The following is an 18,275-nucleotide window of genomic DNA, read 5'->3' as shown; positions in this document are numbered from 1 at the left end:
ATTGTATAGAAGGTGCTTTGCAACGAAAGGATTTTTCAATTCTGCCACTTCAGAGTTTTGTTTATGGGATGCCTTGATTTGAATGTTAAAATCCTTCTTAGTATAGATTCAGACATATAAGCTATTAACTAACCAAGCAGTTGGTTACAGTGGTTGTTTTTAGTTTTTGAAACTTTCAAGTATATCTGGGGGTCTAGGAAGATGAAACAAATGTGTTTGAAATCTTCTGTCAATTACTATATGTTCTAGGTAAAGTCACATGTTTGCATGTTCATATGTTAGAAACTTCATTGGTTAAACCATGCAGTCAACCTTTGTTTTTTTTTTTTTTTTTTTTTTTTTTTCTTTTAAACCAGAAGAATAGAGGAGGAAAATGGAAAGAAGCCAGTATCAGAAGATATTCCAGGGCCACTCCAGGGCAGGTAGGTGGCAATAGTACCTTTGGTTAGGATATATATTTTTTTAATCCAAAATTTTACTGTTATTTTCTCACAAGTTTACTTTGAATGAGTACCAAGATAATTTAAGTAGTTACTTAGTAGAACATTAGAAAACTGGCTGGTTGGCGATAATAGTGAGCTTACCAGCTTCATTCTCTTTCAGAACTGTTTTTGTTCGTTGGCTTGCCTTCAGCTGGTGGCAGTCTTCTGGCCTCAGACTTCTGAGTACTAGATTTCAGGCATGTCCCACCATACCTGACCCCTCTTTCATAACTATAACTTATGATCAAAAGCCATTCATGAATTCATAACTATAACTGGGATAGCAAACTAGTTCATTCTTGAAACCTGTAATTTCTATTGTAGACTGTTTTAATGTGAGAGATATTTTAATTTGGTACAGTTTATAATTTTTATGATATAGAAAATGAATTAGGTGTAGTGGTGTATGCCTTTAATCCCAGCACCCAGAAGACAGAGGCAGGCAGATCTGAGTTCAAGGCCAGCCTTGTCTACACAGGGAGTTCCAGGATAGCCAGGACTATATAAAGAGACTTTATCTCAAAAACAAAACAAAATGAAAAACCCATAATATAGTAAATGAAAGGAAAATGTCATCTTTAATCGTTGCTGGAATGATTAATTTGTTTGCAACCGGTGCAAATTTATCAAGTCCTTGTGGTTTGAACTACTAGTGAAAAAGAAGTAGCTGGCTGTCGTTTTCACAGAATGCTAGCAGTTGATCTGCAATTAAAGTCCCAGCCCAACTTCTTTGGTATAAAAAAGTTTTCTTTTATAACAGGAAACTGCACTTATGTCTACAGTACAACTCCCTTGTATTGCTCTTTGACCCGAATATAAGTTGTACACAGTTACAAAAGAAAGCATTGAGGAAATACCACACCATACATCATGCCTGACACTCCCAGATACTAATGTTTTCAATTGTTCTGGTTATAGCATGAATCCTGCTGGTTTGAAGTCTGTAGAGCTCTCACCTCTTAGAATAGGAAGTAGATCCTGTCTGCTCCTATCCCAGGTGTGAAGGGACAAGGACTTGTTCTCCTAATTACACGAAAGTTTCACTAGAGCTCCCAAGAACACCTGGAATTCTTAGACTGGCAGCACAATTAAAAACATTGTTAACAGTGATTAGGATTATCTATATTTAATAATGCTAATGACTAGTATTTGAAGCTTATAAATGCTTTACAGGTACAGTCTGATTATCTCCTCTCCATTCTTTAATGCTTATACCCAACCCCTGTGGCTCTCTCACTTAAGGTCACAAGATAGCAGCCAAGTGAACTTCAGCTTCTTACCCTTCCCTTCTCTCTACAGTGTTAAAGGATCAGAGCATTTCATTTTAGAAGGCACCTTGGGGAACATGGCTTTGGAGCACTATTTTGATGGTGGTTTTAGTACTATTTTTGTGGTCTTAGGGATTGAACCTAGAGTTCAAAGCCAGGCAAGCTCTCTACCACTCCCTGCAATGCTTCTTTTTAAAATAATGTTATTAATAGAGTAATTTTATATTTTATGTACCATAAATTGTCTTGAAGTTTCATACTGTTTTAGTCATTGACATATTCTCCTGTTATCATTTCATACAATAAGGACTTAATAGCATACCTTGGATAGAAGTCAGTCTATTTATACTCTGTTTAGTATCTACTTACACTCTAAGCAGATCTCAAATCTTCTAACTTGGATAAGAGTTGGAAATAAATGATTGCATGTTTAAGGTTGTTGTTCAAGTGGACAAGACTCCTGAGTCTTGTCAATAGAGAATGTTTAATGGTTTTATGGCCTTCTAGCATCTTACAAAGATTGGCTCTTATACTTATTAAATAATCTCTGCTTTTCAGGAATGAAATGATCCATTATAGAAATACAGTTAGAGCAGCACTGAAAATATTTAAAAAAAAAAATCAAACTTACATTTGGGTCAAAGAATAAGTAAAGTTACATAATTTGAATGTTTTGAAAATGTATAAACTGTTTCTAAACATTCTTTGTCTTGTAGCTAGCTACCAAATGTTTAAAAAGAACAAAAACAAAAAGCAATTTTAAGCTAGTTTAAATGAGAGAAATGGTTGGGAGATGGAGGGAAGGGGCATATGAGTTCTTTCCAACCACCTAACCCTTTTTTTTGTTCCACAGTGGACAAGATATGGTGAGCATCCTCCAGTTAGTTCAAAATCTGATGCACGGAGATGAAGATGAGGAGCCTCAGAGCACCCGGTAATAGAGGAGTGTTAGCAGTTTATCTTCGAAAGTTTGTTCTTGGCTAGGCAGTGATAGCACATGCCTTTAATCCCATGCATTTGGGAAGCAGAGGCAGGTTGATCTCTGAGTTCTAGGCTAGCCTGGTCTACAGAGTGAGTTACAAAACAGCCATGGCTATACAGAGAAACCCTGTCTCAAAAAGAAAAAAAAAAAAGTCTTTGTGATTCTGCTCTCATAAGTGGCTCAAGGAAGAAATTTCGTTGAATAATAATTTCATTAAAAGTTATATTGAAGCTGGGCAGTGATGCTGCATGCTTTTAATCCAAGCACTTAGAAGGTAGGCTGGATCTCTGTGAGTTCAAGGATAGCCAGGACTGTTATACAAAGAAACCTTGTCTGGAAAACAAATGAACAAACGATATCTTTAAATTCTAAAAGTAGATCCTGACATTTTTATGGTATTAGGACTGAAATGCCATGTGCTTTTTCTGTTTTTTCTTTAGCTTGCTAAGAATTACTACAGTTAAACTAATTAGCCTTCATTGTCTGTGAATCACCTTTTGCTTAATTTAGTCATCTGTGTAGTATATTTATATGTATATCTTCATTTTTGTCTTTTTTTTGGTATCAGTAATATAGTTTCTTTGTTCAATAGGCAGAAGATAAACTAGGCATAATAAACAAGGGGTCACAAGTTTGAAGCCATTGTGGGCTATATAGCAAGACCCCAAAAAAAGCTCAATAAAATTGAGAAAAGATAAGAAAGGGTATACAAAAATGATTTTCTAGGCTGTGGTAGCATATATGTGCCCTGAGTTCAATTCCCAGTACTAACATGCACACACAGGCCTCCCGACCTGGTTCTCTTTTGTGGCCATAGATGATGACCAGTTTATTATTATTCCATACATATTTTATATGTTTTTATATACAAGCAAAACATCCATACACACTCCATCCATAACTTAAATATTATCTATGTGTCCTGATTTTTTTCCCCTCCCAGTTAGTACTTGGAGTTCATTGTATGTTACAAGGAACTTTCTCTTTAAGAGCAACTTTGTTTTACTTTGAATACATGAGTAGAATTTTGACTCATGTTCCCATTTTACTGATACGAACATTGCTGTAGCCATAACTTTAAGCATATGTAATTTCTTGCAGTGGCAGTGTGTTTGGGGAATAACTCATAGAAGTAGTATGCTGGGCCAGATAATGCATGTGTGTATTTTGGATTTCATAGAGCCCAATGCTCCCAGGAGATGAGCCAGTTCAGAGGCTCACCAGCAGTGTGTGAGAATACTTTCCCCACACATTTGCTGCAATGGTTGTTAGCACACTTAAGGATCTTTGATAAGTGAGTGAGAAATATAAGGTGAGGTATTTCAGCATAATTTTTTTCTTAAAAACTAGATTATGTCTTTTGTGTGGTTTAAGACTTATTTAATTCTGGGGGTATAGCTCAGTGGTAGTACACTTGCCTTGCATGGGCAGGGTCTCAAGTCAAGCCTCAGAACCTTTTTAAAAAAAATGTTTAAGAGAAACTCTTTAAAAGACTTAAAAAAAAAAAAAGAATATATATATATATATATATATATATATATATATATATATGTCTGTTTGTCTGTGTGAATCTATGCCATATTTGTGTGGGTGTCTATGTAGACTAGCATCCTATAACTGAGCTACATTGCCCTTACCCTGCAGTTCATCATCATTACCATTATGCCTGTGGATGTTTTGCCTGCATGTATGTCTATGCACCACTGGTATGCCTGATGCCTTTGGAAACTAGAAGAGTTTGTTGGATCCTTTGGGACAGGAATTACAGATGGTTGTGATCTACCATCTGAGTGCTGGAAACAGAACCTGGGTCCTCTGTAAGAATACCTAGTGCTCTTACACTTCTGAGCCATTTCTTCAGCCCTCCTCCGTAGCTCTTCAGACTGATATTTATTTACATTTATTTAAGAGAATTTAAGAACAGTTTGCATTATATTTATTTTTCAGGACTCAATTTTAAAAGTATTTTTTTCCTCCCAAAAAATTTCAGCACCTCATACACATTTTTTTCTGAATTTCTCTGCAGGACATGAAATGAATTGAAAGTCTGCCATTCTGTGAAACACTGTTTAAACTTTATTTCCTTTTCTATGCTTTGGTGATAATTAGTTCTTAATACGCTAATGATTTTGATTGACAGAATCCAGAATATTGGAGAACAAGGTCATATGGCTTTGTTGGGTCATAGTCTGGGTGCTTATATTTCAACTCTGGACAAAGAGAAGTTGAGAAAACTTACAACCAGGATACTTTCAGACACTACTTTATGGCTACGCCGGATTTTCAGGTAAAGATGTTGTGAGCAGAGTTTTGTTCCAGTTGTTTTTTTAAGGATTAATTTATTTACTGGTGAAGACATTATGAGGGATGTGTTTGTTTATTTAATTTTAGGTTTACTTGTTTATTTGTGGCAAGGTCTCTATGTAGCCTGGCAGTCCTGGAGCTTGCTATGTAAACCAAGGTGGCCTCAAACTCAAGGAGATCTGCCTATTTCTTCCTCCTAAGTGCTGGGATTAAAGGTGTACAGCACAACACTCAGCTCTCCTTTTTTTTCCCCCTTAAACATGTCTGAGTATTTTGACTTCATGTATAGATATGTATTTTATGTGTACAGTGCCCAAACAGGCCAAAAGAGGACATCAAATCCCCTGAAACTAGAGTTACGGGTAGTTATGAGCTGCCATGTGGGTGCTAGGAACTAAACCCAGATTCTCTGGAAGGGCCACCAGTACTCTTAATTGAACAGCCACCTCTCCAGCCATCCTTACAAATTTTTAATTCCTGTTAAAAGTGGATCAGAATCAGATGTGGATTGTGAGTAATGTTTGTGGTGCTCCGTATGCATATGGCTCTTCTTTGGCTGGGTTGCTTAACCTCTCCATTTCTAGGTTTTGTCTTGTATTAAGTGGGGAGAGCATAAATAGCTATTTCATTTGAGGACTAAATGGGCATGTTAATGCTTTTTTATTTCAGATGTCTTAGTGCTGAAACTCCTAACTACCATGTCAGCCTGTATCACTAGCCTTCACATGGAACAAGTGAGAGCCATTGTCTTCAGGCTCTTTTATTTCTGGGGACTTTAGTCTTTGTCTCCAATGTTTTTGTTCATTTTGTTTCTGGAGTTAGGTGTGGATTCGGCCTCTTTGCTCCTCTCCTTATAACCTGCACCTACAGTGAGTAAGCAGACATTGAAAATGAAAGGGTTCCTCAATGTGTCCCCTCTGCCTTGTATAGGATTAGCATTTATGAGAAAAGAATTGCTTTCATGATTTTTATACTAGTGAAAAAAAAAACCAGAATTAACTAGAAATAGGAAATATTGATATGCAGCTGGAAAGAGGTGGCTAATCAGTGAAGAGCATTGGCTACTCTTCTAGAAAACCTAGGTTTGATTCCCAGCTGTTCACAACCACTTGTGACTCTAGTTCTGGTGATCTGATGACTCTTCTGGCCTCTTTGGGCACTGTACACATGTTGTGCACATACATACATGTAGGCACACATAAAATAAAAACAAAATCTTTTTAAAAATTAAGAGTACATTAACATATGAGATCTCTTAATAGGTATGAAAATGGATGTGCTTATTTCCATGAAGAAGAGAGGGAAGGACTTGCTAAGATCTGTAGGCTTGCCATTCATTCTCGCTATGAAGACTTTGTAGTGGATGGATTTGACGTGTTATATAACAAAAAGCCTGTCATATATCTTAGTGCTGCTGCTAGACCTGGCCTGGGCCAATACCTTTGTAATCAGGTAATATAAAAAGCAGGTGGTGGTGGTGTGGTGGGTTTTCTCACTTGTATGCATATGTGTGCATAGTTTTATGTCTGTGACAGTAGGTACATATGTGTTCATGGAGGACCAGGGTTGATGTCAGAAGTCATCCTAAATATTCTTTATTCTCATTCATTGAGTCAGGGTCTCTTAGTCAAATCCAGAGCTTGTTCTGCAGAGTCCCTGTCTCTGCCTTCCAGGACTAGAATTACAAGTGGATGACTACTCCTGCTTGGTATTCGGTTCCTGACAGCCGGATTGAGATGTTCACAATCACCTATAACAGCAATTCCAGGGCATGTGATGTCCTCTATTGAAACCTGCATAAATGTAATGCAGATACAAATGTGCAGGTGCACGTGTGCATACACACACACACACACACACACACAAATGAAACAGTATGCATGGAACTGGGGAGATGGCTTAGAGTCCTTACGCTTGCTACGCAAGGGTAAGGACTACAGTTTGAATCCTCAGAAAATTGTGTTAAGTTTTCCTCTGACAACTGTGGCTTATGCCCCCACCAATAAGTAAATTAGAGAGAGAGAGAGAAAGAGAGAGAGAGAGAGAAGAAATTTCACCAGCCTAGACTGCATGGTGTTGTTATATCTCAAATGTTTTAGCTGGGCAGTGGTGGTGCACACCTTTAATCCCAGCACTCAGGAGGCAGAGGTAGGCAAATCTCTTCAAGTTTGAGGCCAGCCTGGTGTACAGAGTAAGTTCTAGTACAGCCAGAGCTCCACAGAGAACCCCCCTCAAATGTTACTGAATTTAGAAATAATGTGTAATAGATACATTTCAGTGGTTTTGAGTACCCAAAGACAACCAATACTTTATTTTGTCCTATACTCTATCAAAAGGGATGTACATAGTTCTATTGGATTTAATTGCTTTTATAAAAGGAGTATATCATGTTTTAATGGTATTTCAAGTTTTTATGCCTAGAAAACCAAATTTATCCAAATCATGTATTTATAGCTACAAAATGATCAGAAGGTTATATATGAAACTCTTAACAGTGATAGATTGGTAGCTTACAAGATTCATTTTCACTTAAAATGTTTGGTTTTGTTATTTTGGTGGTACTGTGAATTGAAGAATTGAAACCCAAGTGTTTCCATGGATGTTAAGCTCTCTTCTTGTACTCACCCATGCCTATTCCTTAGCCCTTTTAAAGACAGTTTCACGGGGCTTGTTGTCACTACACCTGTAATTCTAGAGCTTGGAAAGTAGAAGCAGGAGGATTGCCCAGATGTGAGCCACCATACCCAACTTATTTTTTTTCAGATGAGGTCTTGTCTTGAGTGTATCCCAGGCAGGTATCAAACTCATTCTGTAGCTTAGGGTGGCTCTGAACTGGCCATCCTCTTTCACCAGCCTCCTGGGTGCTAGGATTTCAGGATTCACTTTTGAAGTGAATCTTTGTTTTTTCAATACTTTAAGGAAGGGATGAGTGGTAGCTCAATAGCAGAACACTTGTCTGGCTAGCATGCATAAGCCTGGGTTCAGTCCCTGGCACTGCCAAAGGAAAAGGTACTATAAAAAGTCCTTTCTAGAGGAAATGTGTGAATGCACTGCTCACTGTATTGTAAATTTTATGCTCCACCTGTTTACAGTTCCTAAAACTACAAACCCCGTGTTAGGAAACTAAACATTAAGAATATAAAATTATTTGACAACCTTCTCAATCCATGGCATTGACTTTGCTTCTTTTAAGCAAAATACTTCTGCTAATCTGTTTTTATTTCTTTTAAGGGTAGCATAACCCATAAATATGACCCTGTTCTCTGAATGATTGGAGAAAGAATCCCAATCACGCTCCTCACCTCAGAATACAGGGTACTTAGTAGCTTCTTTGTTTGAAAAAGACTTGGCATATTCTAGAATAAATCAAAAGTAGTTACATGACTCATTTAAAAAGGTGTAGATTGTGTCTTCTTACTAAGCATTTGTAAGTCACCTTTTGGGAGTAAAACTAACTTTCCAAATGTCTTTTTAACATTGATGTGTTTGTAAACTTGAATTCTTGAGGGGAGTTTTTTTTGTTGTTGTTGTTTGTTTGTTTTTAATCTTTTTTGTTTTTTTGAGACAATGCTTCTCTGTCCTGGAATTTGCTCTGTACATTAGACTGGTCTCAGACTCCAATGCCAAGCTTTTTTTTTTTTTTTTTTTTTTTTTTTAAATCTTAAAGGTAGCCCAGGCTTACTTTACCCATGTGATTTCCAGCCTCAGTAATAACAGACATATTCTGTTATGCCTCACTGAGGTTTCTGTTTCTAAAGAGTAGCTTGCCTTTGTTGCTCAGTCTCTCACAGTCATAAGTAAACGGTGTGTTTCTTCTTGCAGCTGGGCTTACCCCTGCCCTGCTTGTGTCGTGTGCCCTGTAACACTATGTTTGGATCCCAGCATCAGATGGTGAGTTCTTGGTTTGGGGTTTCTGAGGTAATATAGAATTGCATTTTGAAACCATTTCTTCCTTTTATCTGAGGTTCTGTTTGCTGGCCTACAGATAGTTATTAACATAACTATTTATTGCTTCATTTTGTAGGTAGAGTTTCTTTCCAGCCTGGTCCCACAGCTGATCAGCCCCAGATAAGCACACAGAGACATATTAATTATAAACTGTTTGGCTGATGGCTCAGGTTTCTTATTAGCTAACTCTCTCTTAATTAACTCATTTCTATTAATCTAAGTATTTCTACATGATCTTACCTGTTTGTTACTTCTTCCTTGGCTACATGGTGTCTCCTTGCAGCCTCCCTCTGCCTCCTCTCCCCAGCATTCTCCTGTCTGGTAGCACGCCTATACTTCCTGCCTGGCTACTGGCCAATCAGTGTTTCATTCATCAACCAGTAGGAGAAACATATACAGAAGGACATCCCTGTCACTTCAGTCTTCCCATTTTGGTGCTGTGTGTACTTTTGTATTGGAATGAAGGTCCAGCCTATGTAGCTGTAAAGAAATTGTGTATTGCTTCATCATCTGCTTCTTTTGGGGTGATGGGAGAGGGGTTGTTTGGTGCTTGGGCCCTTTGTATTCTGAGGATGTGCTCTTCCAGCCCTTTCATCATCGTTCACACTAATTAAGTGTGAGAAATTTTTTCAAGCTCAGAGTTTTAGCCAGTCATCACTACTACCTTCTTTTATTTTTGATTTGTTGAGGTCTTCCTGGGAAGCCCAGACTGGTTTCAGAAGTGTGGTGTTCCTACAATGTGAATAGACAGATTTTGAAATGAAGTCCTTCAATGTAATCTTAGGGTTGAATTGTGATAATTTTTTTTACACATGCAATAGATAAACATCTTGATACTGAAGACAGAAGAAAGGAATTAACTGTTAAGATTCTGCATTTCCATTTTCAAAATAGTTTTCTTGTCTGTTTCTATGGTAATGAGAAAGTGTTCATCTTACTTATGTATAGTTTTACCTTTAATTTCAATTTTTATAATTAGTCTATAAGGAAAACTGATTTTATTGTCTATGATTATGGAAAGCAAAATTGTTAAGAATAAAAATTTGAATACTATGAAATTTCTATAGGAGGAATACTGTGGAATCTTTAATATTAATAATAGAAAAATAAAATCACTCAATGACACCAATGAAGGGTAAAAGTCTCTTCTTGGAAAGGTTGTAAATGTCATTCAAATAACATTTACTCATATTATAGGAATAATCTTTTAAACAGAAGGATTCAGGCTAGGTGTAGTAGCACTATTCCTTTAATCTGAGTGCTGGCAAATCAAAGTCAGGTAAATTCCCATAAAGCAAGTTCCAGGCCAGCAGGGCTATGCAGTGAAACCCTGCCTCAAATAAAAATTAAAAAAAAAAAAAAAAAAAAAGAATTCAGAACTCTAAATTCTCTAAATCACAAAAACAAAACAAAAAACCCCTAATGTTTTATGAGTGCTTCTTTTTTTGTTCTTTCTTTTTTTTTTTTTTTTTTCTTATTTTCCATATCGATCCCAGTTCTCTCTCCCTCACATGCCCCCTACCGACCCCCTTATCCCATCCCCCATCCACTATGTAGAGAGGGTGAGGCCTTCCAGAAGGGATCATCAAAATCTGCCAAGTCATTTGGGGCAGGGCCTAGCCGCCCCCCCCCCCAAGTCTCTAGGCACCTGGGTTTAAGTGCTTCTAATATGTATTGTGTCCAGGTAGCATACAGTGGCTTTAAAATACTATATATATTCAATCTTACGTATGTGTATACACACACACACACACACACACACACACACACACACACACACACGTAAGAATGAATAGATTTATAGATTTTAATGTTTTAATTCTGAAATTCCAGAGTAAATAGTTATCCTAACATAAAAAAGTCCTAGTTGAGTTATTAGAGACATCTGTGCTTTTAGAGTTCATAATATTTTACTTGGCATTAAGTTAGATTAGAGTGCTTCCTAGCATCATGCATAGTGTCCTGGATTTGAGCCACAGTACCACATAAAAGCAAACATGGTGCACACATGAATGAAGACTTAAAGGCCAGCCTAGGCTACATGAGCCTGCCTGCTGGGTAGGGGAATGGTTTAATTGGTAAAGTACTTCCTGAGAAAACATGAGGACCTAAATGCAATGCCTAGAACTCACATAAAAAATAAATTCACTTGTGGGTTTTAAAATTAGGGACTTCAACCGGGTGTGGTGGCACATGTCTAATCCCAGCTCTCGAACAGCGGAACAGGTGGATCTTCATGAGTTCAAAGCCAGCCTGGTCTACAAGTTTCAGGCCAGCTAGAGTTATGTGGTAAGACACGGTCTCAAAACAACAAGAAGCATAGTGGTTCATGCTTATAATCAATCCTATTGCTGGGGAGGTGGAGTCAGGTTAATCCATGGGCCTTGCTGTTCAGCCAGTCTAGTCTCATCAGCAAGCCCTAGGTCAGTGAGAGCCCCTGTCTCAAAAAATGAGCTAAATGGCTCTTGAGAGAGAATTGAGGTGGATCTTTGGCCTCCAAGCACATCTGCGCTCTAGTGTCCATACACATGCGCATGTGATGTGTGCACACAAAGTGTCATTTTTCAGTGTATGCCTTCTATCTGATTGGCTCACATTTCTGTGGTTTGTTTGTTGGTCCTAGGACATTGCCTTTCTTGAGAAACTGATCAAAGATGACATAGAAAAAGGAAGACTGCCCTTGCTGCTTGTTGCAAGTGCTGGTAGGTATCATAACCTAGTGAGTACTTGGCCTAAGAGACAGGGTCTTGTTTGTGGTGTTTTGTCAAGGTAGAGTCTCAGTTCTGTAGCCCAGGCTGGCCTGGAATTCATAGGAATCCCGTCTTGGCCTTGTAAGGACTAATGGTAAAGAAGTTAAGACACCAGGCCCCATCAAAGAGTGGTACTCTTTTTTTTTTTTTTTTGTTTAAGATTTATTTATTATGTATATATTGTTCTCCTGGCATGTATCCCTGCAGGCCAGAAGATGGCACCAGATCTCATTGCACGGTGGTGTGAGTCGCCACCATGTGTAAGCTGGGAACTGAACTCAGGACCTCTAAAAGAGGTGCTTGTCATCTCTGAACCATCTCTCCAGTCCCAGGAGTGGCACTCTAAAGGAAACTAAAGAAAAGCTCCTGGAACTGATTTGTGAACCTAATAAGGTTTCTAGATTTCTATTTAGCAATAAACAATTAGAAATTAAATTTAAGGCGCAAGCAAGATGGCTCAGTGGATAAAGGTGATTGCTACCATCTCATTGTGAAAAGAGAGAGCAGAATCCTGCAAGTTGTCCTCTGACTTCTTTGCACTCTGTGACATTTGTACCCACACATACACACAAATATATGTAATAAATAAATTGAATTTAAAATGTCTTTTATAATAGCATCAAAAAGCATAAAAATGGGGCACCATTATGGCTTAGGAAAGGTGCTTCCTGCCTGATGATGTATACCTGATGTCTTAGTTATGGTTTCTGTGACCAAAAAGCAAGTTAGGGAGAATAGGGTTTATTAGACTCACACTCACCGTTGCTGTTCATCATTGAAGGAAGTCAGGACAGGAACTTAAACAGGGCAGGATCCTGGACATATGAGCTGATGCAGAAGCTGCTTACTGGCTTGCTTTCCCTGGTTTGCTCAGCTCACCTTCTTACATAACCCAGGACCAGCATCCCAGGGATTGTACCACCCACCATGGGCTGGGCCCTCCCACATTGATCATTAATTGAGAAAATGCCTTATAGCTGGATCTCATTAAGGCATTTCCTCAGCTGAGGCTCCTTCCTCTGATGACTCTAACTTGTGTCTAGTTGACACCCAAAACCAGCCAGTGTACTTGACAACCAGAGTTCAATTCCCTAAACTCATAGAAAGGTGGAAAGAGCACCAACTCCACAAAGTTATCCTCTGGCTTCCACAAGGGTGCCATGGCATATGTGTGTCCCCCACACACATCTCAAATGTCTATGCACAGACTAATAAAAAAATTTAAGAAAAACCTTATGAGTAAATTTAACAAAAATATGTGTAATGTCTGTGCACTGAAAAGTATAGCATATTCCTGAAAGAAGTTTAAGAAGGCCCAAATGTAAGTGTAGGCTCTGTCTCTGAGTCATTTCTCCCTAAACAAGCCCTGTCACGATCTCTATATAGCAAGTTCCAGGACAGCCAAGGCTACATAGCAAAGTCTTGCCTCAAAATAAACAAAAAAATAATGAAAAACTTGATTTGGGATATAACTCAGTATAGCTCGTCCTTAGCAAGTACAAGGCCCTGGATTCAGTCCCCAGCAACAAGAAGCTTTTGCTGTTTGAGAAGAACTTTTGAGCTGGTATGGCTGCTCACGCTTTTAATTCCAGTGTTAGAGGTACAGAGGCAGTTGGATCTCTGTGTGTTTAAGGCTGGTTTGGTTTATATAGCAAGTTCCAGGACAGCTACATAATAGACTCTGTCTCAAACATAGAAAAACAAAAGACCCTATTAAGAAATGAAAAGCAGTGTTTAAGCCCAGCATTGCACTCAGGAGGCAGAGGTAGATGGATCTCTAAGTTCCAGGCCAGCCTGGTCTACACAGCGAGATCTAGGACAGCCAAGGCTGTTGCACAGAGCAACTCTGTCTTGAAAACCAAAACCAAAACCAAAACCAAACACAAACAAAAAACAAAACAAGAAAACAAAAGAAAGAAATGAAAAGCAAGCAATAGGCTGGGAGAAATATTTTAAAACACTTCTTTCTGGCAAGTGACTTGCATCTAAAATATTTAATGTTCGTAATTCAGTAATAAGTGTTGTGGGGCATTCACCAGAAAAGACTGCTTGGACATGAGTTTAAGCCAATAGAAAGTTTTTATTAACTAGCCATAGACTATACTGGGTGTTCAGGATCCCAGTGTAGTTGAGCCTTTCTCAGGGGGAGCCTTTAAGCATAAAAACCATGTTCTGGGTTGACATATTTCAGTTAACAAGAATAGTTAGCCAGAAGCAGAACTACAGAAGCTAAAAGGCAAGTTTAGTACATTTAGAGATTTTCCCAGAACTGTATGGACTTTGATGGATTGGGTCTTTGTTTTCATTTTGGCAGGTGGTACTGTCTATGTGCTGAGCATAAATGGCACATCCATCATGGAGTCAGTTGTGCTAAGGTCTAGGGACCTACTAAGGTCTAGGGTCCCATTGTAGTAAGGTGACAGACAGCTTTAAAATGAGCAACATTTGGATGGATATTTTACCAAAGGACATATAAACACTTGAAAAGATGTTTAATATCAGTAGTATTAGAACAGTATAATTCAGCTGCATATATGGATACACACTTAAATCATAGTTTATAATCTCAGCACTTCAGAGGGATTTAATGCCTGAGTCAAGGTTAGTCTGGGCTAAATGGAGAAACCACAATAAGGTCTGGGATATCGTAGTTCAGATGTTCAAAGCTCTGGGTTTGATCCTTAAGTCTAAGTGAACCAAATGTGGGTGGCACATGTCTGTAATTCCCGCATTCTGGAGGTATAGACAAGAAGTTTGAAGTTCAGGGTGTCTTAAGGTTTATAGTGAGTTTCAGGCTAGGCAGTCTCAAAAATATAAAGTAAAACAATAAAGTAAAACCACAGTGAGATCTCAAGATGTAATATAGTGGTGGAATGTTTGTTTGCTATGCTTAAGACCCTGGCTCCACTGAATTTTTTTTTTGGTCTCATTGCTGGGGCAAAAAGTGCCTAATACTGATAGGGATCATACAGCCACATACATTCCTGGTATGGTGGTGTGTGACAAAAGTTTTCCTGGTGAGACATAGCATACATGTCTACTCACCCAAGATAGGGATCCCACTACAGACTAAAGTGCAAATGCCATCAAAGGCCAACTTGATGTTTTATTAGGGTTAGTTACAGGAGCAGAAATGACTCAAAGACAGCTTCATCACCAAAGCCCATCCCAGCATGGGAACAGCTCACAAGGTTGGAAACCTGGAACACATTGCACAATCTGCAGGCAGCTCAATAGGTTGGAGTTGTTGGGTCTGGGTCACTCAGAGATCGAATTGATCATGAATACATTTTAATAAGAAGAGGCTTTATTAAATACTGGTCCTAGGGAATGGTGGTGATGCACACACGAGGCGGAGGCAGTTGAATCTCTGTTGAGTTTGAGGCTAGCCTTGTCTAAAGATCAAGTTCCAAGACAGCAAAGCTACACAGAGAAACCCTGTTTTAAAACAAAACAAAACAAAACAAAAGCAAACAACAACAACAAACAAAACAAAACCCCAAAACAAAAATGCTGGGGCTGGATGCTCATAGCACTTCAACCAAGAGCTCTCTCCAGATGCAGCAGCTAGGCATATCAGCCCAGGGTTTATAACGACAAACCCCACAAGATTACAGGTATTCTGCCTAAGTATAGACAGAGTCTTATTTTAACATGTATGTCTTGCAGTTGTTCTCTTTTTGAGCAGAGTAAGCATACAAAATCCGAAAAATAAGTTAGCCTTATGATCGATCTATTATTTTGCAAGAACAGCAGATGTTACAACATCAGCAAACTCAAGAATAGTCTTCAATGTCTGGGGAAAAAGGACATGGGCTGTTAAGGTACAGCCTGTACAAATTAGGGACTTACATGTTAGAGGCATGTTTTGATTTTTGGTCTCTCAAGCATAGTAAGTCTAAACTTTAATGTAATGTGAACATCACAGGAGTGTTCTTCCCAGGTGCCTCAGTTGAGCTAAACCTCTTCCAGGCAACTGGTCTGATCTCAAAGTCATCTTTGCTGTTTAGGCTGTTTAGCTTGTCTGAGTCTACTTTGCAGCTTGGCTCTGCTCTTCTGAGAGGGACTCTCAGCTTTTACTACTTACTCTGGCAGGGAGGGACCTAGTGAATCTAGTCAGTTTCAGGGACTTTGTGAAGCTATTTTTTGAGTTTTATCTTTCTGTTTAAGGAGCTTCCCTGAAAGATGGAATGTTTCAATCTCAGAAGGAACTCTTACATAACACCAAATACAAAATGTTACAGCTGTTCTATAAATACCCTGAGCTGTTTCTCAGTGAGCCAAATGCAAATCCTTGTAGTCCATTCATTTCTACTATCATGGTTTATCAAGGAGAAATGAAATTATCTCCACACACAAAAAATTCTATGCATGTGTTTGTTCAAATTATGTCATTAATGAACAGAGTGCCCTTCACATGGTGAATGGATAAACAGATTGGAGCACGTGTCTATATTAAAACACTAATCAATAAGTAGAAAGAAATGTTGATGCACAGTTCATTGTAGAGAAATTTCAAAGGCATACTGATGAACAAAGAGTTGTATACAGTGTGGTGCATTGATTTGACACCTTAGGAAAGATAAGACTTGAGTGGCAGGAGCAAGTGGGGTCATGAGTTAGGGAGGAGAGTGGCTACAGGACAGATGGGGGAGCTTTTAAGGTAAGAGAAACAGTATTGATTGTGACACTAGTTACACACTGTATACATGTATTGAATTATATACATTTAAGTGAATGGATTTATTTCAGATGAATTATATTTTAATCAGGCTGTTTGTCTACAAAAAGAAAACACTTAAATATCCACCTTATTGCCACTGAAAAATTGTTGCTTCCTGCCTGACTCACCCTAATATATATATGTATATATATATTTAAAAAGCACAAATTGATTCATATTCAGTCTCTTTATAGAATAGAGATTGCATTAGCATGTGACTGATTGGCCTCCCATTTTTTCTTGTAGTCATTTTCTTCCCTGAATACATGCCCCCAAAACAGACACTACCAAAAAATATGAAAGTACTCTGATAGTGACCCAGTCACTAAACTCAGCTCTGTACTTTCATCTGGATAGAAGTATTGCAGCCAAGCGTTTTTAATTTAGTAACCTAAATGCGTGGTATACATGGCTGTAATTCTGGTACTGGAGGCCTGGTGTACATAGCAAGTACATAGCACTGCCTGATGTACATAGCTACATAGAGACACCCTGTCTCAAAAAAACAGAACCAAATTTAAAAAAATGAAAAGATATTTTTTTAAAGTGTGGGATATATTAAGCACAGTGTACAAACCCTTAATCCCAGTACTCCAGTGAGTTACTGAGTTCTAGCCAGGGCTACATAGTAATAAGCTGTGTGTTGGAGGGGTGGTGAGGGTTGAGTATGCCTTGGGCACAGTCTTTGTTTAGAAAGGGTCTCTTGCTGCTTGAAGCTTGCCAGGTAATACTAGATCTGCCTATCTCTGCCTTCCACTAGGACTACAAATACGTGACTAATGTGAAACTTTATTAGACATCTGGTTCTTACTTCAGGGCCAATGAATGTTTACCATGCATGGCTTTTCACATGAATTCTGGGTTTTGAACTTAGGTATTCATGGTTGTGGATAGGCACTTTACCTATCTCCCCAGTTTCCCACTCCCCTTGTTTTGTATTTCATGTTAGCCTTTGACTCAGGTAGCCAAGGATGACCTTGAACTTTTGGTCTTAGTGGTAGGATTACAAGCATGTGCCACTATACCTGCTTTATGTGGTGCTGGGGATCTGACTTAGTGTTCTCTATTTGCTAGGCAAACACTCCTAACTCAGCTACCCTGCAAGCCAACATTACCTTTATTTTTTATTTTATTTTACTTTTTAAAAGATGGATTTGTTAAGGCCATGGTGAGGATATAGAATTTCTTACTAGTTGGGATTTTATTAAATGAAACTCAGGGCATTTGTGGGAATACATGACTGTGTGGTTTACTTAAGTTCTGTCTGAAAAAGGGGTATGCTCAGCAGCAAAGTCTACAGTACAAATCACTGAGGAGTGAGCTCCAAGTCTTTGATACATGTTTAAGTGTTCTTCAAAATACATGTTTTATAATAATGAAGAACCTGTGTGGCAAAAACCCAAACTCTATTACATATTGTTTTTATAAAGGAGACACCTAAATCAAAATAACTCAGGATGTAGAGATAAAAAATAAGAAAGGATATCTTGAACAATGTCAACAAACGTACTGTACCTAGAGTAGTGAGTATAGAATTGTTCACCTTGATGAGACATAATCTGAAAGAGGAAATAGTTAAAAATGCTTGTGGACAAAGCTTTGAAGTTCATAAAGAAAGTGCTGATAGAATGCAGGCAGAAATTGACAGTCCCACAATCTTGATGACAGACTTGGCAGTTTCCATGAATCAACAAACGGGTCTAGTGATTTAAAAAGCCAGTACAATTTCATTATGAAATTAATACTTATAAAGAAGGAGTCACATTCTTTAAAACTTACACAAACCAACTTTCAAGTGTTGGTTTTAAGTCATTCCAC

At 38.3% G+C, this 18,275-nt stretch overlaps 1 protein-coding gene across 8 annotated transcripts in view; it reads left to right on the top strand.

Moving 5' to 3' along the window:
* The window catches only part of Pdxdc1 (pyridoxal dependent decarboxylase domain containing 1), a 63,564-nt gene that overhangs the window by 12,973 nt on the left and 32,316 nt on the right, over positions 1-18,275 (top strand). For 4 of the 8 annotated variants that reach the window (XR_007835911.1, XM_051206724.1, XM_051206722.1 and 1 more), the window contains exons 3-8: positions 357-422; positions 2,604-2,684; positions 4,873-5,019; positions 6,299-6,488; positions 8,859-8,927; positions 11,608-11,686. Coding sequence is in view for 7 of the 8 variants with exons in the window: in XM_051206724.1 (XP_051062681.1) it covers positions 357-422; positions 2,604-2,684; positions 4,873-5,019; positions 6,299-6,488; positions 8,859-8,927; positions 11,608-11,686 (632 nt within the window). In the remaining variant the exon portion in view is untranslated. Of the gene's footprint in view, positions 1-356; positions 423-630; positions 680-2,603; positions 2,685-3,922; positions 4,045-4,872; positions 5,020-6,298; positions 6,489-8,858; positions 8,928-11,607; positions 11,687-18,275 lie in introns of those variants that run through there. The other 4 variants (XM_051206725.1, XM_051206723.1, XM_051206728.1 and 1 more) reach the window with 3 other exon arrangements.

Source organism: Phodopus roborovskii, unplaced genomic scaffold (assembly GCF_943737965.1).
Source record: "Phodopus roborovskii unplaced genomic scaffold, PHOROB, whole genome shotgun sequence".
In the NCBI taxonomy this organism is placed as follows: Eukaryota; Metazoa; Chordata; class Mammalia; order Rodentia; family Cricetidae; genus Phodopus; species Phodopus roborovskii.
The sequence above is the reverse complement of the archived record's forward strand: the minus strand, read 5'-3'. Positions and strand labels throughout refer to the sequence as shown.